The 27,496-nt window shown below is 48.0% G+C and overlaps 1 protein-coding gene across 1 annotated transcript in view; it reads left to right on the forward strand.

The window, feature by feature from the left end:
* Spsb4 (splA/ryanodine receptor domain and SOCS box containing 4) overlaps positions 1–10,619 on the forward strand; it is a 72,556-nt gene extending 61,937 nt beyond the window's left edge. Inside the window, exon 3 of the mRNA XM_075964918.1 lies at positions 9,375–10,619. Within this exon, the coding sequence (XP_075821033.1) occupies positions 9,375–9,502 (128 nt within the window). The 3' untranslated portion in view covers positions 9,503–10,619. The remainder of the gene's footprint in view (positions 1–9,374) is intronic.
* Positions 10,620–27,496: the final 16,877 nt, after the last annotated feature.

The following is a 27,496-nucleotide window of genomic DNA, read 5'->3' on the forward strand; positions in this document are numbered from 1 at the left end:
TGGGAAAACAGATGTTACAGGCATTTTATATCAAATATATCAGTTTTCTCGGCATTGAGTGGTGTCTTGTAGAGTTCAGGTCCCGGAGCTCGAAAGCTCTGTCTGTTCTTTCGAAGACTAGGTAAGCCTGGAAATCACGTGACCCCTCTGCTTGCAAGTCCCTACCTCCATTGGGGAGGTACCCGGTAACCTGGGGTCCACAGTCCTACTTGGACCCAAGTGCTGGCCCCCTGGTGTCTGCTCCCTGGTTTGCTGGCTGCACCCATATTCTCCATACCTGCTCTTCGGGGTGTACCTAGAAGATTCCTGGCCTCCTAGGGTTGAAGTTTGCATGCTGCGGTCTACAGTGTTTGTGCCCCTGGAGCTTGTTCTCACCCGTGCCTTGGGCTTGAACGTTTTTAAATTTAGGTAACACGTCACATCACGTGCCTCGAAGCCAGAAGGGGAAACAGAGTCAGCGCTTCCGAATTTGGTGACCCTTGCTCTGCGTTGTGGTGCTTGTGCGGTGTACAGACTTGTGCACAGACCTCACCACTTACCACTTCTGGGCAGACGCTTCTTTCTCCTCTGGAGCGAGCTGTCCCATAAATGCTGGTTCCTCCTGAGCCTAATTGCAGCCTTTGGCTGAAGGAGAGAGGGAAAGAGGGAGGGTGAGAGAACCTAGGCGGACCATATCCAAGAATTCAATTTACTCATCACTTTTGCAGAACTTAAGAAAAACAAGCTTCTTCGCCTCCTTCGGGCCTGTTTCTGAGTTCACACTTGGAAAGGTCAAATAAACATAGTAAATCCATTAGAAGGCCTTCGTATTAAGCCCCCAGGGTTTACGCTGATTAGTAAGAGGCTAGCATAGAGACATTTCCCAAATGAAAGGAAGTTTAGCTATTTGAAAACAGAAGGCAACCGTGCCAGCCAGCCTGGTGGCACCGAGGCTGCTTCCAGAAGGAGGACTAAAGGCCATTCTGGTCACTGGGTCTCCAGGAGAAAGCAATGCCACAGATGGCATCCAAATCCCATATGGAACCTGGCAAATTGGACCCATTTCACTGTCTAACACTGGGCAAACTCCTTTACTAGGGGCCGAAACTCCCAATTCTTCTGCCAGCCTATTGCTGGCCTTGCCTGGGTCAGGGTCCACCTTCAGTCCTTTCAAGGGTCTCTCATGCACAGCAAACCAGACGACAACACCACATGGAACAGTGTTGAAGAGGCAAGGCAAGGGGGGCTCTTGAGACCAGTTAGTAGACTCCTCAGGGCAGGTAGGCAGGTTGTGTTTACACCACACACACACACACACCACACACACACACACACACACACGCATGCACACACACGCACACATGTACACACGGGTGTGCATCCCAAATCAGACCCTGAGCAGCAGTCCCATTGTCAGTGCTCAGCCATAACCTTGAGCTAGCCATATGGTCCCTCTCTGCCTCAGTTTCCTCACATCTTTAAATGGGCATACACAAACAACTACCTCACCGGGTTGTGAGAGTGAAGAGCACTAGAATGTTCCCTAACATGGGAAGTGATGCGTGAGTCCTAGTACAACCCTTCTTATTGTACCTGTTGCTAGATACCGAGTTCAGGAGTCCAGCGAATGGACCTGAAGATGTCAACAGTCATGGGCTTCTCCCTGCTTTGGTATCTGATGGAGAAACTGGAAGGTGGACCCTAAAATCACTACAGGCTGGGGCACAGGACAGGAGGCTCCAGTCCCTGGGCTGCTATGTGGTTCTCGCGCACGCTAGCTGCTCTGGCCTGCCCAGGTGTGTTCAGAGTCATCTGTGGTTTCAGCACAGGAATATCCTACCTGGAGCAGCCTCCTACACCGGTTGCCCCATTCTCTGCTTTGCTCCCAAGGCTGCTCTGGAATGTCGATAGTAGCTGTCATTGTTTGAGTGCCACAAAGGCCAGGACCTTCCCTAAGCACTCTGTCCCTTACCAGATCCTCCCCTGCTGCTCCTCGTGAAGCAGGGAGTGTCACTATTTTACAAAAGCAAACAAACAAAAAACAGTTTTATTAAGGCGGAACTCAGCTTAGGTCTTCAACCCCAGGTCAGCTGTTCCTGCATGGTAGTAACGCCCCTCCCCGGCAGTGCTGAGTTCTGTGCAGACAAGAGTGACTTCATTATTACTCATTAGCTAGAATTAGCTGTAATTCATCTTCTGGCCAAGCCCTTACTTGAGTTAGACTGGGACGCTAATTCTCTTGTGCGATTTTGCTCTCCTCGTCTCTATTTTTAACTGAACGTCCTGATTGCAGCAGGGCTCTTTCGGTCACTTAGCTGTGACCTCACCACTGACACACTGTCATCACTAGTGCCCTGCCCGGCTCTCTTTGCTCTAACTTGTTTGTTTGTTTGTGAACTTGCTTGAGATTTAATGCACATGCCTGAATCTGCCACCCATCCGGAAGATCTGGACATTAACAACCAAGTGCCTCTGTGCGGATTCCTGCTCCTTCTTTCCTCACTGATCTTCAGCATTTGTGTACACACCTACAAGATCCTTTGTCTGATTGGCCTAGTAGTCTCTTCTGGAACCAGGGCCTCCCTGCATTCATTGCTATAGCATTGGCTAATCTGCCATTTGGTGGATAAGTCTGGCTGCCTCCTATCCCTCAATCTTCATCTTTGGAAGAAGATGCATCCTGGGAACCCTATTCCTGAGGTACCGCCCCCACCCCATACTTGCTGGCTCTGCAAGCACAGGCTTGGCTCCCTGCACCGCGATGGGCATATTTAGCTTAGTATCTGCTGAGCAACAGGTAGCCCCAGGGCTGCATCAGAAAGGAAAGCTGGAGGGCAGTTTCCCTCTCCCTGTGTGGCTGGGGATGTCCTTGCCCAAGGCTGGCACATCCAGCTACCCGGCAGCTCCCTGGGACAGGACCCAAGCTTAACTGGTTCATCTAAGTAAGGATCATCCCTGTACCAGTTTGTAAAATTAGCACTACACAGTACAGTACAGTTCTGCTTGTTAGAGGGAAGGGATCTGCCATAGTCTCTCCAGCCAGTTAAGGGCTGGATGAAAGGGGCTACACAGCCCCCTCTCCCTTTCCCACCTGCCTTTCTCTCCTCCCCCCACCTGTGTGTGTGTGTGTGTGCGCACATGTTCACCTTTCATCTTGTTTGAGACAGGGTCTCTAACTGGCTTGTGAGGTTCTGGCCATCTTTCTGGAATTGCAGATGCAACCTACCGCATCCAGCTTTACGTGGGTTCTGTGCATCTGGACCCAGCTCCTAACGCTTGTGTGTCAAGCACTGTACCCACTGGGCATCTCCCTGGCAAGGACTCCCTTCTGTTATTAGCACTCATTGCCTGCCTCGGAGTGCTTCAGTGCCTTTTGTAGAGATGAGGGTTCACTGCAGCTGCTTCTGTCTCCCAGAACCTGGGCTTCTCCATCCCATTGGCCTTGTCATTTGCAGTAAGGACCAAGCAGCAGGGGTGACTCCCATTCCTGCCTGTGGGAGCCACAGTCCCCAGGGGAGGAGATTCAATAGTGACAAAAGAACTCCAGGCTTGCAAGCCGGGGACAGAGAGCACAGATGCCCCTTCCCCCTGCTTCCTACTTAGGACAAGGTCTGAGGGTAGGGTAGAGAGTAGAGTGTTTCAAATGGGTTTGGTCACCATACTGATGATGGCCTTGCTGGGGAGTGAGATGAGGAGGACAGGGAGGAGGGCTGGAGCTGGTTGAAGGACACGTGAGACTGCTTCATAGTGGAGTCAGGAAGAGACCAAGGGCTCCAAGGGAATGCAGAAGCTGACAGAGAACACAGGTGCTTGGAAAGTGGGTGGGAAGGGGCTTAGGAGTGGGTGACATTCAAAGACAAGAACATGCAGAGTTATGTCTGAAGGTGTGGGCCAAGGACCCTTGTGTTTGGGGCTGAAGGACAGGGATCCACAGTGCTAAGGAGGGAACAGGAACTTGACTTCCTTGGCATTGTATAGTGATCTCTGCAGGGCATTGCCTGCCCTGGGCCTGCAGACCAATGTGTTAGAATAACAGGTCCTGTTTAAGTGCTGTCTGGATGCAGTGTGTCTGGGTGAAACCCCAGATCCTGCATTTAAGGGCCCCCACGTGAAGCCCATCCACATTTCGGGTCCATAGATCACTTAGCAAAGTTAATGTGGGTCCTGGACTAGAGCCACAGGAGAGATCACGTGTGACAGTGGCCCTAATTTTATCAGAGTAGGAGCTAAGCAAATACGGAGTTGAGGAATGTCAGCATCAGTAGCAAGTGGAGAGAGTCACGGAATAACGATGCTAAGTTAGGAATAGTAGGACATTCCGTGGGAAGACGAGCCACATGAAGGGTGTTTAGGAGGTTGATGCGGGAAGGTTTTAAGTGGGATATGAGGATTGCAAAAGACATTTTCTAACAATCAGCCCTGCCTACAAGGATTAATAGGAAGGAGCAACAGTTGTCCAGAAGATGTCTCTGTCGAATCTGGGACTGGGTAAGGTTGTGGTGGCCTTTGTGTGAGGTGACACTTCTGGCAAGGACTATGGTGCATAGGTCTTGTTACGGGCCACACATGCATGAGGCTCCCTCCTCCTCAGCCTCCAGCTTTATTTATTTATTTTGGTTAGTAGTTGGCAAAGGTGGCTTCACTTAGATTGTGACAACTTCCACAGACATGTGACGTCATTCTTCCTAGGGCAGAAACATCTCAAACATCAGAAACACCAGCATTAATCATTATGATCAGAATTTAGAAGCATAAAAGTAGAAGGAAACTATGTGTTTAAATTTTTTTTTAATTTCAAGAACCGATTTTTCTATATCTTCATAGATTATATATTGACATCTTTTGTTATTAGTGACGGCTGTTGAAAGAGTATGGCTTTGCTTCTGAACCAAGTTCAGGCTGTGCTGGTCTTTGCTCTAGTTCCGGTCTCTACACCCCAGCCCAGCTCTTAACTTGCTAGACAAGTAATGAGGCATTCATCCCTATCTCTCCGCACTGCAACCCAAACACACAGGTCTGCTCAGAGATTGCAAAGGCCCATCGGAGCTGAGATCACAGCCAGGAGGATATGGCTGCAGTCCCCAGAGCTCACCAGAGCAGAGCAGTCTATTCTTCCTTACAGCTGGCAGAGGCTCAGTCGCTAGCCAGCATCTAGCTCCAACAGGGCTGGGTATGTAGCAAAGCCAGAAGTGGCCAAACCCCCAAGAGCCTGGCCAGGAGTCAGAGAAGGCCTGTGGACAGAGGCCTGGGGTCCTCGGTCAGGTCTGCAGAGAGGAGGCTAGGGTACATGGTCGGTCGGTTCGGCAGAGAGGAGGCTGGGGTACATGGTTGGCTCTGCAGATAGGAGGCTGGGGTACATGGTTAGGTTTGCAGATAGGAGGCTGGGGTACATGGTCAGATCTGAAGTTAGATCCCTGCTCCTCTGGGAATCTCCTGTAGACCAGTGGCTAAACAAGGCGTTGGGCAGAAATCTGAATGTATGCTCTGAGCAGCCTTGCTTTTGATGAATGCTACCTCGAGCGAGCTTGTCCCTGGGGCTGACCCTGGGTGTCTGCCTCTTCTCTGCTAGAGGCTTAGCGACCACAGCCCTGGTCTCCAAGGCCCACCCCACATTTCTCTTCTGGGTATTTTCCGCCTGTGTCATGTGCATTTGTTCCTCTGCAAGCTAAGTGGGTGTGGTACCGTCAAGGTTCCTGCCGCCAGGAATCAAGTGTGAGTTCCATCCTGCCAAACTGCTAGGCCGTCGTCACACCAGGCCACCCACTGCGGAGAGGCCAGGTCCTTGTGTTCTTACCTCTGTAGAAATGGCCTTCCTTTCCACCACTCACCTCTCCCCCATCCAGCATGAAGTATTTGCTTGTGCTCCGTTCAGCTGACCTTCCACCCAGAGTAGGGCCTTCCTTAAAGACTACTTCCCTTGAGACAGACAGCAGGCTCAGGCTTCTGCTGGGGCAGCGGTGGGGATACCGTTGTCCCAAGTGCTGGGCTACAGCTTTTTCTGGATTCTCAAGATGTGTGGTCTGTGGCGCCTGTGTCTTCTACGAACCTTCGTTCTCCTTTAGTGGACATTGCTGCCAGGTTCCCTGCTTCACCTCTCCAGCCTGCTACACTTGCTTTCTGCCTTCCTAGAGTCTACCCTGCTGTCTAGCCTGCTGCTGCCTTTCTGAGTGTCGAGCTAGATGCCGCGTCATTCATAAACATACAGGGAGTGCGCACCTCTTTTCTGTCCTTGCAGCTGGGAGGGGCACCAGCATGGAGCCCAGGCTGCCCCCGGAACTTATTTCCCTCCTCTCAGCATCCTCATACTTGGATAATTATAGTGGATGGGGCTAGGGAGATGGCTCAGCCATTAAGAGCACTGACTACTCTTCCAGAGAACCTGGGTTCAAATCCCAGTGCCCACATGGTGTACTGTAACTCCATTTCTAAGGGATCCAGTGCCTTCTGGTCTCCATGGGTACCAGGAATGCAAGTGGTGCACAAACATACATGTTGGCAAGACACTTGTGTGTCTCCTCATTTCCTTTATGAAAAATAGCACCGCACCCAGGTCTTCTTAAGTTCAGCGTTCAAGGATGTCGCTAAGTGCTTTTCCATCTGACTCGCATTGTCTGCCATTCACCTTGTGACTTAAATCAGGAATGCAGGCGTGATGGTAACTGATGACTCACGTCTTAGCACGTCCCAGGGCAGGTGGGAAGGCTTGAGAAGTCATCCGAAGCCACCAGTCTCTGTGCCAGTATCCCCGCTGTCCACATCCCTGACGATAAACGCCAACTTAAACCCCAGGTGCTGAGTTACCCTTTTTTGCAGATGGCAACAGAGTCCCTGGAAATCCTGGGTTCCCCTCAGGTTGTACAGGGATCAGTGATGGGTAACTGAGGAAAATCTACCCAGGGCTTCCAACAGGACTGGGGTGTTTGTAGCATAGAGCCAGGCATTCCTCACCGGCCTGTGTAAGTCCTCATCAAGAGCAGAAAGGGGCCGTCAGTAGGGTGGCGTCCTGGAACATCCTTAGAAGAACAGCAAACTACAGCGTGGCTGTTTTCAAAGAGACCTATTGAGCTGATGGTTTGAAAGTGTTTCAGCACGAACCTTGTTAAGGCAGAGGGCAGGCCATGCCACGTCCTTGTCACCATACAGTCCGTGATGTGATGCTGCCATCGCGTCCCATTTTACAGGTGAGAAACATGTGGCTGGGAGAAGAGGAGCCAGCTGCCGCTGGCTGGCGGAGCTGGGTGAAAACGCCTGTTATCCTTTTTACTTATTCTTGCTTGACACGTGTGTTCACCCCTGTCCCCTATCCCAGGGGACGAAGGCCTTCATGGTAGGGGGGCGAAGGCCTGACTCAGTGAGTGGCTCCTTTATTTCAGACCTAACTTCTGGTGAAGAGAGTAATAGAATCTCACGCTGTTCCTGCCGGCATCAACGCAAACTGGCTAGACGCAAACTTCCACTATCACGGTCACCCCGGTCGCTGCACCCTGCGTATCATTGGCCAGACCCTGAACATCATCAGCTACTTTTAAACTTGGGGGTTTTTGGGAGTCACAACATACTTTTCTTGTGCTTAAAATTCTGCCTGAGATGCTCGTCCCTGAGGTGCTCGTCCTCCTGTTCACCTGTGCTTGGGGTGCCTCCATGATGAGCTGATTTGTTTTCTATTCTGGGAACAGGTGCAGTTGACTTTGGCACCGGCTGGTGAGGAGCAGTAGCATGGCTGCTTCCAGCCATGTGGGAGAGGTGGGCAGCCGTGACCGGGAGAGTGGCCATGGGGGACAGTAAGAGGCCTGAGGCTGTGGCACAGTCTGCCAGAAGTCTAGAAGATAGACTACCCACCCTTCAGAATCCTGCTCAGATTTCTATCCTCAAAGCTTTCCAGCAGCTGCCCATGCACTCAGGAGTTCTTTTACATATTAACACTTTTAAAATAATTCACTCACTGGGGCTGAAGAGATGGCTCAGTGGTTAAGAGCACTGTCTGCTCTTCCAAAGGACCAGGGTTCAATTCCCAGCCCCAAACATGGCAGCTCACAACCATCTGTAACTCCAGTTCCAGGGGGCCCCAACACCCTCTTCTAACCTCTGTGAACACAAGGCTTACAGATGATATGCAGATATACATTCAGGCAAAACAACCACGTATACAAAATTAAAAAAAACAAACAACAGCAATAAATCATTCATTTACTTAAAAATCCCAGATCATGAGAAAGATCACAGACTACAAGCTCACCCCAGGGCTGGCTCTGGCCCTGGCTCAGTTGTCTCTGTGCCCCACAGAGTTACCAGAGGACCTGGAAGAGATAAGTGTTAGTGTGAATACCCTCAGTGAGCCTGTATCAGTCAACTGTCCTGCATCCAGAGGTTGCTGTGGTTTGGTGTATTTTTTACTCTTGGGGGTTGGGTAAGTGCACCACAGTGTGCATACGTGTGGAGGTCAAAGGGCAACTTTGAGGAGTGGGTTCCCTCCTCCCACCATGTTGAGTTGGGGTCTCTCATCTGTTTTCCGTCTCCACGTAGGAGTGCTGGCCTTTCAGGTGCCTGCCGCTGCATCCAGCTTTTTAAGTGACTTCTGAGGATCAATAGCACATCATCAGCTTTCTGTGGCAAGCACTTTTACCCCCCCCCCCGGTAGATCTTACTTTATGGATTTTTCTAGAACTTGAGCGTTCTAAGAAAGTATGTCCTCCCAGTGCCCACTGCAGACACTATAGGAAAGTGTGAGGGTTTGAAAGAATTTCCAAAGCTGCTGGATCTAACCTGTTCGCTTGTTTGTTTTGAGCTAGGATCTGGCTGTGTGGCCCAGGCTGGTCTTGAACTTCTGGACTTAAATGATCCTCCTGCCTCAGCCTCCTGAGTAATTGGGACAAATTATTCTGTTTCTAAAAGGATGCCACTTTTTTTTCTTTTTCTTTCTTTCTTTTCTTTTCTTTTCTTTTTTTTTTTTTTAGTTTTTCGAAACAGGGTTTCTCTGTAGCTTCGGAGCCTGTGCTGGAACTAGCTCTCGTAGACCAGGCTGGCCTCAAACTCACAGATCTGCCTGCCTCTGCCTCCTGAGTCCTGGGATTAAAGGCGTGTACCACCACCGCCCGGCAAAGGATGCCACTTTCAAACATTTTTGAGTCACGCACTCCACATCAGAGCTTATCCTTGCTAGAGATAAGTTTAATACCACTATTAATCTTTTAACACCACTATTCACCACTGATTATGCTAAATCTAGTCTGACCAGCCGTGTTCCCCTTTCCATAAACATTTTTGAGGGCCTCTTACTTCAAGCAAGGATGACTCGTGAGGAACAGGAGGCCCTGTACTAGTTCAGGGGCAGGGGTAGGCGGCGGGCCACCTGGGCGGGTTGAGCAGTGGGCACTCACACGTCACTGTCTTTGCAGCTGAGCCCCTGCCGCTGATGGACCTGTGTCGGAGATCCATCCGCTCAGCCCTGGGCAGACAGCGCCTGCGGGACATCGACTCCTTGCCCCTGCCTCAGTCGCTCAAAAACTATCTGCAGTACCAGTGAGCAGGGCTGAAGGCCTGCCGTCATCTGTGGTCACACGGCACCTAGCTCCGGAGCGTCAGGATTGCGTCACTGACTTGGAAAAGGAATGCCTGTTGCCACTGTGACTGCCAGGGCCAAACTGCTGCCATCAACCAGGACCAGGAAGTCACCTAGTCAACCAGAGTGTAGAGACCATTTCCTTCTCAAGAGAATGAATAAAACATTTGGCAGGAGACAGCGTCCTGTTCCCCACTGCAGACAGGCCCAGGAAAATTGGCCGGTGGAGAGAAAATAGCTTCTGAATAATGAATGACGGAAACAAGTCCTTGATGGTCCCCTCCCTGCCTGCCCCTGGCCAGGGTAGGGAGATCATCCTTCCGTTTTAAGACTTAGAACCACTTTGAGAGACCAGTCGCCAGGGACCACGGCAATGCGAAGAACCTGGACTTTCCTCTCTGAGCCGGCTTCCTCAGCCCGTCCTTCCCTCTTCCACCACGGATAGAGTCGTTTGGCTGTCCCCGCCCACCTGTCTCTTCAGGGACAGTAGTCTGATGACTTCCCCTAGGGACAGAGCTTATTCTTGGGTATGATCGTTTAAAGTAGCGTTTTGCATTTTGAAGAGGAGTGTATTGAAGATGGCTTTCTCCCAAAGGTGCTAAGGAGGATGGGGGCCTCGGGACCCTGAGTCTGAGACACCATTAGTGTCCAGGACTCTGACCACCATATTCAGGGTGAAGCCTGGCTGTCACAGAGCTTTCTTTGAGCAAATTATTTTTTCACTTTAGAAGACTTCCACAGTTTGTTTCTTGTTTCTCATATGTGTGTGACATGCTGTTTATTTATCAGCTGGGGCCCGTGGTGTGGCTTTGGGACTGGAAGGGTGGGGGTGACACACAGTCTCTGCAGGCTCTGAGACCTATCCTCTCACGGAATGTTGCTGCTGCTGCCGCTGCCTTCGCCTTTCAGCACCACGTTCAGCGTCTCTGGTGTGTTCCTGATAGTCTCCACCCAGACTTGTCTTTAACTGGAAATCGTCACAGCGTGGGATACCAGAGCCAGACAGCGCAGCCTCCACTTTAATGTGAATGTGACCTTCAAGCAAGGAACATTTCTAATAAAGTTTGTCATTCTGTCCTTGAGCCAGGTGTCAAGTGCTCTTTCATGGGTGTGGGGACCACACTATCGGCCTGGCTGGTCTGTCCTCAGATCCACAGGCATCATATCTGGGAGGGCCTCTCCATACAGCTTTTCCCTCTGCTGTCCACCGTCCCCCTTTGAGCCCCAGCTCTTGAGATGCTGCAGAGACCTGATCTGGAAGACGACGCTGTACCCAGGTTCTTCAAAGACTGCCATACCCCCTGATGCTGAGGCTTAGATCTTCAAGGTGACCAGTGCGAGCCAGGGTAAACCCAAACAGACCTGGTACTGGGGCTGAACCCATGTGACCACCAGGGAGCAGTGCAAATGGCTGCAGAGTGAATGAGGAAGAGGTGGGCTGGGCTCTCTGGGGCTGGTGGCTGATTGGCAGTTAGGGGCAGGAAGCGATCAAAGTCAGGACTAGTACAGGATTCATTCAGTAGCATCGGCCACCAATATGCCGCACCACAGCAGACCCTGGGGCAGTGCCAGATGGATGTCTTTGTCCTCCGTGGAGACATTTACAGTTGTTGAGAAGCTTAAGGGGAGGGGAGGAGGAGAAGTGACAGAGTAGTCTCTTGTGTCTGAAGAGCCCATGTGAGACTCACAGTGTCTGTCCACCCCAAGACTGGAGATGGGGAGGAAGAGGCATCCCCAGAATGCAGGCCCTAGGCCTGTCTGATGGCAGCTGCCGCCTCCAAAGCTTTAATCATTGTGGTTGCTAAAGGCAGCTTCCTACAGAAGCACAACCTCAAGGATAGGGTCAGGAAGCTCAGGCACCCTCATTTATACACAGTGACCTTGGGTAAGTCACTTCCTCCTCTGGACACGGTAGCTAGACCAGGTAGCCAGTGACTAAGGACCTCCCTCTCCTAGCCCCGAGGATCTGAGTCTCCGTACCATCTTCCAGTTTGGGTTCAACTATCTTGTCCTAGCGCCTAAGCCTCCACAATGCCATTCCCATCCTTACTCACCCTCTCACAGTTGAATGAGACCAGCCTTTCTCTCACTACCTCCTCAGGTCCCTTCCCAGGCGTGTATCTCCTGACACTAACTACCCTCTCCTGAGTACATGGTTTGGGTCCCCTCTGTCCTGTAGCCTCATATACCCAGTAGGCTGTGGGTCTCTGGAGGGTAGGGCCTGTGCCTATACTCACCACCCCATTGTAGATCACACACAGCTCTGCAAAGGCCTGAAGGGGGGCGGGTTGGGCAAAGCGACCTCTGCACACTAGGACACCCGTAGACACTGCAAGGGACGTCCTGAAGTGGAGAAGAGGTCCTCCCCGAGATGAAAACTGCACCCCAAGGGCCACCTGGACCGCTTTCCCTCTTGTACCCATTGCCTACAGCACTATCCTGTAGTGATTCGAGGCCACTCCTGCCGGACCTCACAGTTAAGGTGGGGTGGAGGGTTACAGATGACCACCCAGCAAAGAAGCACTGTGGTGTTTGAAGCTGGAGATAAGGTGAGGTGGGGGCTAGGAGTCAGGCCAGAGAAAGTCACTGGGGAGGTACTGAGTCCTGACCAGGAGTTAGATGTGAGAGGAAACAGAACATTCATACATATTTGGGTTTTGGTTTTTGACTGCAGCAGCAATGGAAGCAACCATATCCAGGTATCCTTCCATACCTCACAATCATTGTCTGTGAACCATCCCGCCTCTGTGTCCTGGGGTTCTACTCCTGCCACAGGGTTCTGCACATCTCTGTACCCATGGTGGGCTGAATGGGGGAAGGCTTGTGTTATACCCAATTCCAGCCCAAAGGCTACCCTCTGGCCTGCTGTGCAGTGGCTGGAGGCAGCTCCCTGGCTCTGTCTAACAAGCTCCATGACGGCACTGTGACCCTTGCCTTTCCATCACGGCTGCTAACAGACCCCAGGCTACATCAACAACTGCAACCCTCAGTGCATTTTCTTAGGGGAGTGGGAAGAAGGGTACAGCGCATACTGTGAGGGGTAGCTCTCCACCCTGAGATACACTGCTCTGTCCTTCCTGTCTTCTGCGAACTGTTGCTCAGACTCTCAACTTAAAAGGAATGTCCTAAACATACTCATCTACAAAATTCATGTTCTAGAATCACACAGTCGGGTTTTGTTCATTGTAAAAACATAATGTTTAAGTAAGTTTACACTTTTGTGTTGGGATGCATTCATAGCTGTCCTGGGCCTCGTGCAGCGTACAGTCTGCAGGTTGGACGTGCCTGGGCCTCGTGCAGTGTACAGTCTGCAGGTTGGACATGCCTGGGCCTCGTGCAGCGTACAGTCTGCAGGTTGGACGTGCCTGGGCCTCGTGCAGCGTACAGTCTGCAGGTTGGACGTGCCTGGGCATCTGGAGCTTCCCTGACACAGCATTTGACTTTCCGTTAACATTTACCCTAAGGACTCTGGCTCCATATGAATCTTGCCACACTTGCCTTCAAGTGACAGACCCCTTTCCAATTCTCTCTCTAGTCCTTTACAATCACAATCCATATGCCAGTCTAAGATACTCAGATCTGTCATAGTCTCTCCTACCTTGTAAAGATTATGCCCCATCATAGAGCACGGCAAAGGCATTAAAACGCTGCCGTGGTCTGAAGGAGAATGGCCCCTATACGTGCACACATCTGAATACTCGGTTCCCAGTTGGTGGAACTGTTGAGGAGGATTAGGAGGTGTGGCCTTATTGGAGGAGCTGTGTCAGTGGGGGGAGGGGCTCTGAGGTTTCAAAAGCCCATGCTTTCCCAGTAAGTTCTCTCTGCCTAGTGCCTGTGGATCGGGTGTGAGCCCTCCACTACTGTTAGAGCACTGTGCCTGTTTGCTGCCATGCTCCCCACGATGGTGGTAATGGCTTTACTGCCTGAAACCGCAAGCCCCCATTAAATGCTCTCTTCTTTACCGTTGTCTTCATCATGGTGTGTGCCATAGCAATAGAAAAGCAACTAAGACAAACCGGTTGCATGCTAGTCTGAGGCCCCTGCTAAGTCAACTGGCTCTTAACTCTCCTGTGAATACATACTTGTCTGGCATCAAATATATCATCTTTCGTGCTCAGTCACCTCACAAATGCCTGTCATTCCTTTCTTCCCTTCCAGCCCATGACATGCACACTGACGGACAGTTGCTGAATGTGTCTCCTTGTGAATAGTGTCTCATACAAACCATTGCTCCAGGGACTGATTTCCCTTGGCTTGCTGCAGATTATGCCTGGGGAGACGTTTTTATTGGTTTCTTTGCTTCCACAACACTCCAACTGATAACATCTGCCCTCCCAATCCCCTCCCTATTTCTCTCCCTCCCTCCCCACTGTCTGAATACTCTCTCTGGTTCCGAAATCCCAGAAGACCTCTTTAGCACACATCTGACCCGTTCCTGCCGTCCTTCGCATCCTGCCAACTGTATAAAACGCCAGAACGAAACCTGTGTCTCAGCCTTGCAGTCACCCCTTTGCTTGACAGATCCAAGGCCGATGTGGAGGCCAGCACCTGCAGATCCTTTTCACCATGGCACAGGCAAGCTCTTTATGAGCAGACAGCTGGGCTTCAGCTGCATCTCTTTTTGCACATAGCAAAAGCCACCCAATAGTTGTGGTAGCTTGCTTATGAACCTGCTTCACGAGTATTTTTTAGGGATTGCAAAATATTAACTGGACCATTAACCTTGTTCACGAGGCAGACCTTAGGGATCAGTGAGACATGGTACCCATTCTGCACACAGGAAAGGTGCCTACTCCAGAACCTAACCCCAGGACACTCCACTCCGATGACTTAGCTTTTATAACATGCTTTACCATGCACCACAGCGATGTGACCACCATAACAGCAAGAAGCTCGCCATCTAGTACCACAGGGGATGCTCCGTTCTAGGTTTCTTCACTGTTGCGCTGATGAAACATGCTGACCGAAGCAACTTGGGAGAGAAAAGGGCATAGGTGTCTTATGCATCACAGTTCGTTACTGAGGGAAGTCAAGGCAGGAACTCAAGCAGGAACTGAAGCAGAGACCATAGTGACATGATGCTCACTGGTTCGTTCACTGGCTTCTGCTCAGCTAGTTTTCTTATGCCACCCGGGCCCACCTCCATGGTAGAGGTACTGCCCAGAGTGGGCTAGGCCCACTCCATCAATTGGCAATCAAGACAATGCCCCGGACACGTGACCACGGGCCAATCTGATGAAGGCAGTTCTTCTGTGGAGGTTCCCTCTTCCACATGACTTTAGGTTGCATCGAGCTGAGATTAAAAACTAACCAAGAGCCCCAAAGATGCTGCCCTTCACACAAATCAACCTCTGTTGCCCATCTCATCCTTCATTACAGAGTCGGAGAGCTGCTCACCTTCCATTCACCTTTGGTCCTGCTGATCTCTGTTCAGGCGCCAGTTGTGTGGTGTTACTCTGCTTGGGGAGACGTGAACAAATATCTACTCAGTCTGCATGGGGTACTGATGATAGACCAGAGAAATGATTCCACCCCAGTCTAGCTTGGTGAACCAGTGAGCTTATTGGAATTATTGAGAAGGTCATAGGTGAATGGTTACTTACAAGAGCATGGGGGTCTTGAAGGCAATTGTACCACTGAAAATTCGTCCCAGTGTGGGCAGCAACTTACAAAAGCTGCATCCAAAGAACTCCTTGCACACACACGCACACACACACGCACACACACACACACAAACACACACATGCATACATACTTAAGCGTACACATACACACACACATAAATAAGTAAAATCTTTATAAAAGGCAAAATAATGATATACTGCACGTCTACCAGATTTAACAAGCTTGCAGACTGTCCCATCCAAGAGCTACAGAATACATATTCTTTTCAGTAGCTTTTGGGACACGCTTCAAAGTACATTATACTTTAGGCCATGAAGCAAGTCTTGGCAAATATAGAAAACAGAAATGATTTCTTATATTGTATCTGATCATAATGAGATGGAATGAGAAATCAACATCACGGAGAAGCGGATCAAAGCGTGTGGAAAGCAAAAAACTTACCACAAATAATCGGAGTATTGTTAAAGAAGTCCTGTGATCAAATGAAAATGTAATCAGAATCTATGAGCTCCAGCAAAGCAAAACGGAGGAACACAAAGAACCCCGAGAGCCAACATTATGAGCATCAAAGAGATCTCAGGTAAATAACATAATGATGCATCGCACAGTCTGACAAAACAAGAGCAAGACAAACCCCAAAACCGGAAGGAAAGAAGTGACAAAGATCAGAATGGAAAACTACGGAATGGAGACCTGGAGATCAAAGGACTTGACGAAGCAGAAAGATGGTTCTTTGAAAAAATTAGTAAGATAGGCCAGACCCTTAGTTCATCTAACCAAAAGAGAGAAGACCTAATTTAATAGAATCAGAGATGAAAGAGGGTGTTCTGAGAGACCCTACTAAAATTGGGATTATCAGTATAGATCAGTGTATCCCTGCCTCAGGGGAAAGAGGTGGAGGGTGATGGTACACTCCAGTCTCTGCGCGCGCGCGCGCGCACGCACACACACACACACACACACACACACACACTCAGAGAGAGAGAGAGAGAGAGAGAGAGAGAGAGAGAGAGAGAGAGAGAGAGAAAGGCAAAACCAAAAAATCACAAAAAGCAAAAGCAAAACAGTTTTTGTAGAATAATTTCCTTGACAAACATAGAGGTGATGATTCTGAATAAACCACTTGTAAACTAACCCAACAGCTCATTTACAGACGTCATACACCATGTGATCAACTTGGTTTCATTCTAGACATCCAAGGATGATCAATCCGCACAAATATATAAACCTAATGTGGCACACAAATGGGAGCAAAGACGAAGATCACGTGACTCTCTAGGCACAGAAGGATCAGACTTCAACACAGGAAAGGCTGTATGCAACGAACACATAGCTAACGTCACACTAACTTGGGGAAAAATTGAAACTGTTTCTTCAAAAATCAGAAATGAGACCAAGATGTCCATACTCACCATCATTATTCATAAACCTTGACATTTGAATCAGAGCAGTAAGGCAAGAGAGATGAAAAAGATTACAAAGATTGATGGTAGGCCCTTCTAACACAGGAAACAAAAACAAAAACAAAATAACACAACTCCTAGAGGATCAAAGACCTCGATAAAAGATGTAAAAGTGAACAGACAGGAAAACATAGAGGAAATGCTTCAGGACATGGGCAGAAGCAATGACTTCCTGAATACAACCCCGGGCAGCTCATGAAACAATAGCAAGAGCTGGCAAATAGGAAGTCATTAGTCACATCCTTGTTTATGTTCACAGCGGTCACCTAAAGAATTCAGTCTGTGGGTGAGTGAGTATATGTGTGTATGCATGCGTGTGTGTGTTTTCATCTGTATGTGTGTATAGTGCATGTGCACACACACATATGTATATGAAGATGGGTATTATTTAGCCATAAAGATGGAAAAGCAGTGCTGATGCAGGAAAATGTTTTGCTGATTGTTAATTCATTTAGAAATGCAAGAGACCTAAAATAGCTGTGGCCATCTTAGAAAATGAGAACTAAATAAAGGAGCACATTAGCAGACACTAAAGGGATAAAGGCATTTGATAATTGAGATAGTTCAATATTGACTTAAGAAATAATTAACAGCCCAGAGACTAGATCAGAAGCCAAACACAGCCCTGTGCTTAGAAGCTCAGTTACTGGTACTACTGCAGTTCAGGGGGGAAAGATGTTTTATCAGTAAATGTTGCTGGATTCATTGATATCCACACTGGAAAAAATGAGCGCTGTGGAATGGTCTTTCTGTACACTGTGAATATGTGTTGCTCTTATTGGTTGATAAATAAAGCTGCTTTGGACTTTAGTAAGGCAGGATAGAGCCAGGTAGGAAATTCAAGCAGAGATACAAGAGAAGAAGGGCAGAGTCTGGGAGATGCCAGCCAGCCATTGAGGAAGCAAGACTTGTAGAAAATGAGGTAACACCACAGCCATGTGGCAATATATAGATTAATAGAAATGGGCTAATTTAAATGTAAGAGCTAGCTAATAATAAGCCTGAGCTATCAACCATTTATAAGTATTATATATATATATGTATATGTATATATATATATATATATATATATATATATATATATATATATATATATATATATAAAGCCTCAGAATGGTTATTTTAAAAGCAGCTGTAGGAACAGGCAGGAGAAAAAGTCTCCATTTACAAATGAGCACTTTTACATCACAGACAAAAATTAAATTAAAATTGCCTATATGCCTAAACACAAAAGACAAGCAGAAACAATAATGGTCCCAGGAGGGCGGTGGTGGCGCACGCCTTTAATCCCAGCACTCGGGAGGCAGAGGCAGGCGGATCTCTGTGAGTTCGAGACCAGCCTGGTCTACAGAGCTAGTTCCAGGACAGGCTCCAAAGCCACAGAGAAACCCTGTCTCGAAAAACCAAAAAATAAAAAATAAAAAAAATAATGGTCCCAGGATGCACAGAAATAAAAAAAAAAAAAAGAACTTTCAGTTTCTGGGATGAACAAGACTTTCTTAAACAGAGTGCTATGGTAGTTCTCTCTTAGGGTTCTTAGTCTCCCCCTTCTCCCCCTCCCTCCTTCTTTCTCATTGTCCCCCCACCCCCACCCCCACATACTTCCTCTGCCCATGAGAGCCTCTCTGCTTTCCTGAATGGAATAAAACCTCATCAGCCAAAATAAGCCCTTCATAATTGTCAAGCTTTTCACTGTTTGTTATTGTTGTGCGTGTGCCATGGGGCACACCATGCCATGTGCATATGTGGAGGCAAAAGGGCAGTCTTGTGGAGTCAGGTCTCTCCTGTCTTTACAGCAGAAAACCCTGATCCACACAGTGACAGGGACCTTATTTTTCAGTCCCTGGGGAATGTACATGAAACCCAAAGTGTGGAAGTCTAAGATTTGACATGCTTACAAGAGCCAGTCAGCATTGAGGGGATGTGGAACATTTCAAATTCTCAAGATCTGAGGTGAGACGCAGAAATATACAATCCGGTTATTCAACTGTGTGGTTCTTCTTACTCAGTGGTTAATATGATTAAATGTTGAGCTGGGAGTTAGAGACCTGTCTCTGAGCAGATCTGCAGGGGCGTTTCCAGGAGGGATCAGCTGAGAGAGAAGGCCCCTCCCCCAGAATGGGTGCCGCTGTCCAGCTATGGAAGAGACGGCATTGCTTTCGCCAGCTTGCCATTGCTCCTTACGGGCAGATGCATCTGCCCTGTTGCTGCTGCCTCTGCTGCTGCTATCCTCCACTGACGTCAGGACCCATCTTCTGCAGCTTCCAACGTGGACTGAAGACCACGGGAGTGCTCGGCCACCACTGCCAGATTGCGACTGCCGAGGTACCAACCTCGGGTGGATTCTCAGCCTCTACAGTGTGCGGAGAGCCACGGTGGGAGTCCTCACCCCTGATTGTGTGAGCCAGCCTAATAAATCCTCCTTTCCATTACATATTCGTATGGTCAACTCTGCTCCTAGAGAATACCCACTAATACAAATTTCCAGATATTTTCCTGAGAGAAAGGAAAAATGAAAGATGTTACAAATATAAGTTTTAATTAAAATTTGTCCCACGTGGAAACAACCCAAAAGCTAGTCAATTAATGAATATATAAAATTTTTCCAGAGAATGGATTTCTACCCAGCAATAAAAAGGAATGAACTGTTCGTAACATATGGCAACATTGATGAACCTCAAAATTACTATTCAGCTGTAAAGATGGAAAAGTAATGTTGATAGAGGAAAATGTGGAGTGTAGAAAAGTATACTTTAGAAGTCATTCTGGAGACCAGGAGATGGCTCTGTGAGTAAAGTGTTTGCTGCCCAAGCGTGAGAGCTGAGTTCGAATCCCCAGAACCCCCATAAACCTGGGTATAATAATGAGTGTGTGTGTGTGTGTGTGTGTGTGTGTGTGATCCTAACACCCTGCTTGAGATGGAATGTGAAGAAGTCTGGAAGCTTTCCAGCCAGTTAGCCTGACACACACAGCTATGGATAAGAAAGAGAGCCTGTCTGAAGGCAGAAGCCAAAGGCCAACCCCCAAGATGTCCTCTGAACGCCACACATGTGTAACCACGCTCACATACATGAATGCATGCATACACACACCATACAAATACATACATGGATAACACACACGAAGAAATGTCATTTTGTGTTGTTCTAGTAGCATGAGATGAATAGAGACTATAAAGTAACCCACAATGGCAAAAGCATTTATGGCCATAGCGTGGGCATGTTGGGCACATTGCCAGGAAGTGTGGGGTTTGGGGGTGGGGCGTACATGCTCTGGGCCTTGATCAAGGTACCGGCTTAATCTGTGTGTGTGCTTCAAATGAATCTACCTGATTGTGTATAAACTAGACTCAAATTGAGCCAATTAAGGAGAGCTAATCTTCCTGGCATCTTCATTTTCATCTGTGATACAGAAAAGTACAAGACCTAAATCCTCTAATTAAAAAGTAAAATCTAAGACTCTGGGAAAAGCTGAAGCACAGTCTCCAGCACAAATCAGATAGAGAATGGAACCAAAGCAGTATATAAAATTTTGTATATAAATGATAAAATCTAGCCAAGATTAAAAGGGTCTGCCAGGAAGAAACATACGGAACAAAGGGAATGAGCATAAGCTAATGCAAATGGACTTTCAAAGTAAAAAGAAGTAGAAAAGGACTTTATAGCAATTTAATTATTTTTTAGAACCAAATCCATACTTTACAGAGACAGACTGAAACCAAAAATAGAACACACGCCACGTATACAGTAAACACAAGATTTGAGAATGTCGAGACAGCTCTGTGGGTAAAGGTCCCTGCCATCAAGCCGAATAACCCGAATTTGATCCTGGAACCCACATGGTAGAAGAAGAGAACCGGCTCCTGCAAGTTGTCTTCTGACCCCTACGTTTGTGTTGTGTGTGCATACCCCTTCAGAAATAATTAATAAATGTAGGTTTTAAAACAAAAGAGAAGTGAGTGCATTAATATGATGCAAAACAAATCTCTGACCAAAGTGTGTGGCCAGAGATAGAGATGAATATTTCCTAGAGGAAAATAAGCAATTCCTCAGAAAGACATGAATGTGGCACAATATTCCCTTACACTGTGTGAAGATGTGCCACTGTGATTGGTTTAATAAAGAGCTGAATGGCAAATAGCTAGTCAGGAAGAGGTTAGGCGGGACTTCTGGGGACAGAGAGGTGGCAGGGAAGAAGAAAGGTGGAGTCACCAGCCAGACCCAGAAAGAGCAAGACATGCAGGAGGAGAGGTAAAAGCCACGAGTCATGTGGCAGCACATCAATGAATAGAAACAGGACAATTTAACTTATAAGAGCTAAACGGATGAGTCTAAGCTATAGGCCGAGCTTTCATAATTAATAATAAGTGTCCATGTCATTTTTTGGGAGCTTGTGGCCCCCCAAAAAATTCACTTACACACAGTATTCTCTAAATGTGTATATTCCTAAGGACAAGTCTTTGACAGAGGAGGGCACTCTGATGATCTGGAAAGAGGAACAGGCAAATCCATGGTACTCTGAAAGATGTCAACCATCTCCTCTGAGTTACAGGTAAATAAGCCAGTTGGTAAGAATGTGGACGGCATCTCTTTTATGCCAATACCATGTTGTTTTTATTACTATAGCTCTGTGGTATAATTTGAGGCTGGAGATAACCTCCAGCAGTTCTGTTATTATTCAGGAGTGTTTCAGGGAATCCTGCAGAAGAGGAGGCTGCAGGAGGATAAGAGCCAGAGGGACAGAGGTAGGACCAATGTAATACAAACTCTCAGAGACGGACAGCATGCACAGAGCCTGCATGGTCTGGGCCTGATGTGGTTCCAGGGGGAGAGTGAAGTAGACAGAAGTCCACGTCCCTAGCCCTGACGCTGTCTTCAATTGATAACCGCTCACAGATGAAGAATTAGTTTTTTCCAATGGGGTCTGACCAGGTACACACCCACTCTGAAGAGCAGGCCACATGCCCAGTCGTAGATGTCCAACACAACATGAACTCAATGGTATTTTTGAAGGCTTTTGTTTTGCTTCATTTTATTTCTCTTCCTACCCTACTTGGAAGGACTGGGGACTGGAGAGAATGCTCAGCAATTGATGGCTGTTGCTGCTCTTCAGAGCATCCAAGTCCCTAGCATTGACATTGGACCACTTACAACTGCCTGTAACTCTAGCTGCAGGAGGCCTGACACCCTCTTCCTGTCTCTGCTGTCATCCATGCACACATGCATAGGAGCGGAGGCTGACTACCAACTTCACATCTCTTTCAAGTGCACACAGAATAAGCAAGTTGACTGCATGCTCAGTCCTCAAATGGCAACGATCTCAATGTTTAATATGCAAACTTGGGAGTGGGTGAAACGGGCCGTTTCTTAGGCCTCCCTTAGCCTGATGTTCTGGAGCTCTTTGAGTAAGAACTCCCCTTCCCTCCATAGGCTCCTTCCTCCAGTTTTGTTTCTACATAAATCTCCCTCTGTGATTTCCCATCACCTCACACCCTAGCACAAGCCGGTAAGCGTGGCTTGTGGACATGTCATCACGTGTCTTCATTTGCCCTCAGGGGTGATTTGTCCCCATTTTCCCATTTGTTCTTGGGTGTTGTGGTTGGTTCCAGTGGAAAGCAAACAGTCTTAATGCTGAAGCGGGATCTGTAGACGGGACCGTGGACAAGGTGCGTTTCAGCAGAACTTAAAACTTCTGCTCCCTTAAAGACCCTGTTCTAAGGATCAAAGGAAAAGCTATGGAGTGAGAATATTCATCGCACAGAGGATTCATGTTTGGAAAACTATGTAAAGCTGGAAAAAGTCAGCAGAAACAAAAATCAATCAAGAAGTGAACACACAAGCATGAGAATTGTACTGAACTGAGCAGAATACACATGAAAAGATGTTCATGACACCAGCCAGGAGGAACATGGCAAAGAAAAATCACAGTGAGATGTCTCCACACAGCCGCCAAAATGGCTAAAACATTCAAACTGGGAACAATATCAAATGCTGGTAAGAATGAAGAGGAGCCGAGGCTGGCGGGATGCTCAGCACGAGCACTGGCTGCTCTTGCAGAGGATCCAGTTCCTGCTCTCAGCACCCACATGGTGGCTCGCAACCACCCATAACTTCAGTTCCAGAGAACCTGACACCCTCTTTTGGCCTCTGTGGCACCAAGCACACACATAATGCACATACATGTGTGCAGACAAGAACTTATACACGTCAAATAAAAGTAAACAAAATGTAAAAAAAAAAAGAATGCAAAGGAACTTGAATATAAAATGAAAGCTCTTTATAATCTGGCAGTCTCTCAAAAGACATGTCTAACGCTCCCATCATGCATTGCAGTTGCACAACTGAGCATCAGCTCCAGAGAAGTGAAGATGAACGCTGACAGAAGCAAACCAAACAAAACGCCCTGTACGCGAACATTTAGACTAGCTTTAGTTGGGAAAGTAAGCTGGGGTGAATGATGGTGAATGGTCTAGCCAACTGTGGCACATCCTAGACCACTGCCTAGCAATAAAAACAGGGATGCACGCCGTCACAGGCTGCAACCCAAGTGATTCCCCAGTGAATTCGCTCTGTGGGAATGGCGGTCCTAACTGCCCTGGAGCACCTAGTACCACTTAGATAGCATTGTCAAATGACAAGATCATACAGATAGAGAATGATGTGGTGACGCTCATCTGTGACCTCAGCAGAAAGGAGGCAGAGGCAGGAGACCCCATAAGTTCTAGACCTACCTGAGCCACATATCAAAGTCCGGTCTCCAAAGAGCAACAGCACGGAGGTATCTCTGCGCTTTCTTAGGGTGTGTGAGGCCCTGGGTCAGTCTCCAGCACTGCAAGTAAGAAATAAGAGAAACGGGAGAGAGGCACGGTGAAGGTAGGTGGTGGGGTGTGCGTGGGGGTGGCTGCAGAGGGTGCCATCCAGGATCCCTGTGACAGAATGCTCTGTCTCTTGTGTGTGTTGTGTCAGGTTGATGGCGACAGACTACAGCTTCACGAGTGGTTTCCAGGAAGAACAGGCTCTCTCCATTATTTCTGACAACTGCACACGAATCTGCAGTTATCTCAGAATTAGCAGTTTAACTGAAAACATGCACGTGATAAATTATCAGTCAACCTGCTTAAAAGGCCCACTGTGATTTGACTTGTCTGTGTGCCAATGCCACTGTCTGAGTCTTGGGACTTATACCTCCAGGTGCCCCAAAGTGTTTGCGCTCATACTTCCTGCCCAGTCCTGGAGCACTTCCCTGCCCTCCACAATAAGGGTTTTCCTGACATCATCTGCACAGCCCTGTCAACACTGAACACAACGCTGAAACTGACAAACCCTGTCTACCCAGCTTTCTCCTCAGGACTAAGAGCTCTAGCCCCTACTGTCTCCTTGGTTGCTACAGAGCAGACCTATATTGAGGCTGAGCTCAGCTAACATTAAACATGGTCAATATTAATATCAATGCCAGCAGCTCCTGGATGCCCAACTCATCCCTGTATCTTGTCATTACTTCCTGAAGACTTGAAATTCTTTGTAGGAATATCCAAGTAACTGAGCTTCGTTCAGGGTTCTTGCCCTAGAGTTCAGGGGGCAGACAAGGGTATCCAGTCTCTGCAGGTTCTGAGACTGAAGGAAGCTCTTCCCACCAAACATCACTAGTAGGGGATTCTCTATAGACAGGAAGGACAGGAAGAAGAGGATTCTGGTGATGGGCAGCCAAGATGACAAATGTCTAACCAATGCCTCCACAATTGCAGGATAAAAGCGTAGATGGCTCTATCATTCACTTCTCCCTAAAAGTTTCATTTCTTTCTCTTCCATAGGACTTCTTGGAATACATCATCTCAGACAGAGCCAATAGACAGGAGGGCTACAAAGATGCTGAAGAATGAATGGATGGGTGATAGAAATGCTTCACCCTGCCATTCAGGGTCAACAGGCATTGGTGTTGTAGTCATATGCCATTGCATCGAGGGAAGGTGACGATGATGGTGGAGGTGATGGTGATTGATGGCAGTGGTGGCAATGGTGATGGCGGTGGTGATGGTGGCGGTAGTGGCAGTGGTGGCGGTTGATATTTGTGAGGACTTGCTATACTAAAAGTGCAGTTCTAAATGTCGCCCCCATGAAACAGATACCATTTCCATTCCCGATTTGAAGATGAGGAAGTAAAGACCTTGGGAGATCAGAGAGCTTGCCCAAGATCATGCACTGTGAGTGAGCAGGAGTTGAGATTTGTTTTAGCCACCATGCCGCTTTGCCCTTTGAGAGTGGCTGCAATATGAAGCAAGGGCTGGAGAAAGAATGGAGTGTACAGGTTCCATGCCAGAGCCAGGGTCCTGCAGGATGCCCAAGAGTTTCTCAAGTTTGCACTTTATGGAGACTCTGCTCTCACCAAGATAGGCCCAGCCTCCTCATCATGGAAGGAAGTGAAGTCTCAACATTTGCGTAGACGGTTGTCCCAGATGCTTCTTGATACTATGCTCTCAGACTTCCTGAACCTTCTCCTTCTGCCATAGGTTAGAAGCCTGTTTCTTTGAATACAGATGAACAGATAGGTCAAAAATAATAGTAGCTCTCTTTAAAACTTAGCAATCGGGTTTGGTTTTAATGATTCCTGCTCATTTAGGGCCCTATGGATCGCTGCAGCCTTTGAGGAAATGCTAGGAGCCAGCCAGCACTTCATGATTTATTAATAAACCAAGACCCACTGCAACCCAAGCTTCTGAAATAACCTCACTGCTGCAGGCACCTGGATCAAGGTGTCCACAGACCCTTTTCAGCTGTGGAAACCAAGCAGAAATGGGCAGTAGGGAACTTCTATGTTGCTTTCATTGGATAATGAATAAAGAAACTGCCTTGGCCTAGTTGATAGAGCAGAACTTAGATAGGCAGAGAAGACAGAACTGAATTCTGAGAGAAAGGAAGCAGAGGAAGAGAACCACCATGGAGCTGCCAGGTCAGACATGCTGAATCTTTCCCGGAAAGCCACGACCTTGTGGTGATACACAGATTAGTAGAAATGGGTTAAATCAAGATGTGAGAGTTAGCCAATAAGAGGCTAGAGCTAATGGGCCAATCAGTAATTTAATTAATACACTTTCTGTGTGGTTATTTCGGCTGTAAGTTAGCTGGGTGGCCAGAACAAACGAAGGACCCTATCTCCATCAACACAGAGGCAGGCAGATCTCTGAGTTCAAGGCCATCCAGGTCTACAGAGTGAGTCCCAAGACAGCCAGGGCTACACTGAGACTTTTTTGTCTCCAACAAAACAAAACAACCCCCCCCCCACACACACAAAACAAGAACAAAAAACCCAAAAAACAAAAATGCCCTCTGATGCCCCATGCCCTTGCCCCCTTCCACGCTCCCCTCTCCCCTTACTGCACAGATGATTCTTGCTTTTTTGGATGCCTGGACCAGCCCCTCAGGACTTCCAGAGGGCAACTCACTTTCATTGTCTTTCTACACTTTGGGCTCCCCTTCTGTATGGCTCAGACCTGCACTGTGATCTCCACCCACAGAAATGGGTTAGCATTTGCTCCACAGCACTGAAGCAAAGAAACTGGCATTGCTTTATCCCCCAGGAAAGTTCAGTCTGATGTACCAAGGCAATGCTCAGTCTGACTCATAGTTGAAGCCACACTCATTTCCCTAGGGCATTCCCGGCAGCGAGTGCAACCTGCGGCCTTGAGAACTTGGAAGAACAGCTCTGGTCTTCAACTTATCACTGATACTTTCATTGCCCATATTATCCATTTGAAATTCCTCACTGCGGATCTCACTTCTCTCCCCTACCTGAGCCTTCTGGGTGACATCTCAGAGGACCCAAATGTTCAACCTAGAGTTTGCTCTGAGGACTGTGATGCAGAAGGATTCCTAGAGGCATCCATCCCTAGGTGCTGAGAACCCCAAACTGTCAGTATTTCCAGAGGCCAAGGAGTCCAGACCCAGAAATAAATGACCCTTTCCTCCTCAGAGTCTCCTCACAAGGAGAAGAGAAACGAGCAACATGAGACGCCCCTCCATCTATACTTTCCTGAGTCCAGACTGATTTAACTTTTGAGGGGATGAAGCAGGGGTTGAGGGCTAGGGAGCTGCTACTGATCTGGGTCCCAGAAGATGAAGTCAGCATCCAGGGTTTGGGAATGAGTCCTCGGGGAACCTAGCTGTGGTCACACATCTCATTCATAGCCTCAGGTACTTGGTGGGGGAAATAGGAATGTAGCAACTTGTTCCAGATTATGGTCACAGTGCAACTTTTGTGTGACCAATCACCAGCCACCAAGGTCTAATGCCCCTAATACTGTGGGAGCTCTGGGCATCTGGGAGGTGACTTGAACTTGCCTATAGCTCACATCTGGGAGGACTGAAGCAGGTGTCCCTAACTTGACTAGGATGTTTAAAACCATTGCCTGGTGATGGTGGTGCACTCCTTTAAACCCAGCACTCTGGAGGCAGAGGCAGGTGGTTCTCTGTGAGTTCAAGGCCATTGGTCTACAGAGCTAGTTCCAGGACAGCTAGGGCGGTTACATAGAGAAACCCTGTTTCAAAAAAAAAAAAAAAAACAACAAAAATGTACTGCTGCTATACCCAGGCCCTCCAGGGGAAATATAATCTGGAGAAGAAAGATAAACATTCAAGAAATGGATTGAGGGGCTGGAGAGATGGCTCAGTGGTTAAGAGCACTGGCTGCTCTTTTAGAGGACCTGAGTTCAGTTCCCATCACCCAACATGGCAGCTCCCAATCATCTGTAATACCACTTCTAGGAGAGCCAATGTCCTCTTCTGGCCTACAAAGGCACTGCACACACATGGTACACACAGAGACATGCAGGCAAAAACTCTTACATAAAATAAATAAATATTTAAAATTAAAAAAA

The sequence above is a fragment of the Microtus pennsylvanicus genome, chromosome 3, assembly GCF_037038515.1.
Source record: "Microtus pennsylvanicus isolate mMicPen1 chromosome 3, mMicPen1.hap1, whole genome shotgun sequence".
NCBI classification, from domain to species: domain Eukaryota; kingdom Metazoa; phylum Chordata; class Mammalia; order Rodentia; family Cricetidae; genus Microtus; species Microtus pennsylvanicus.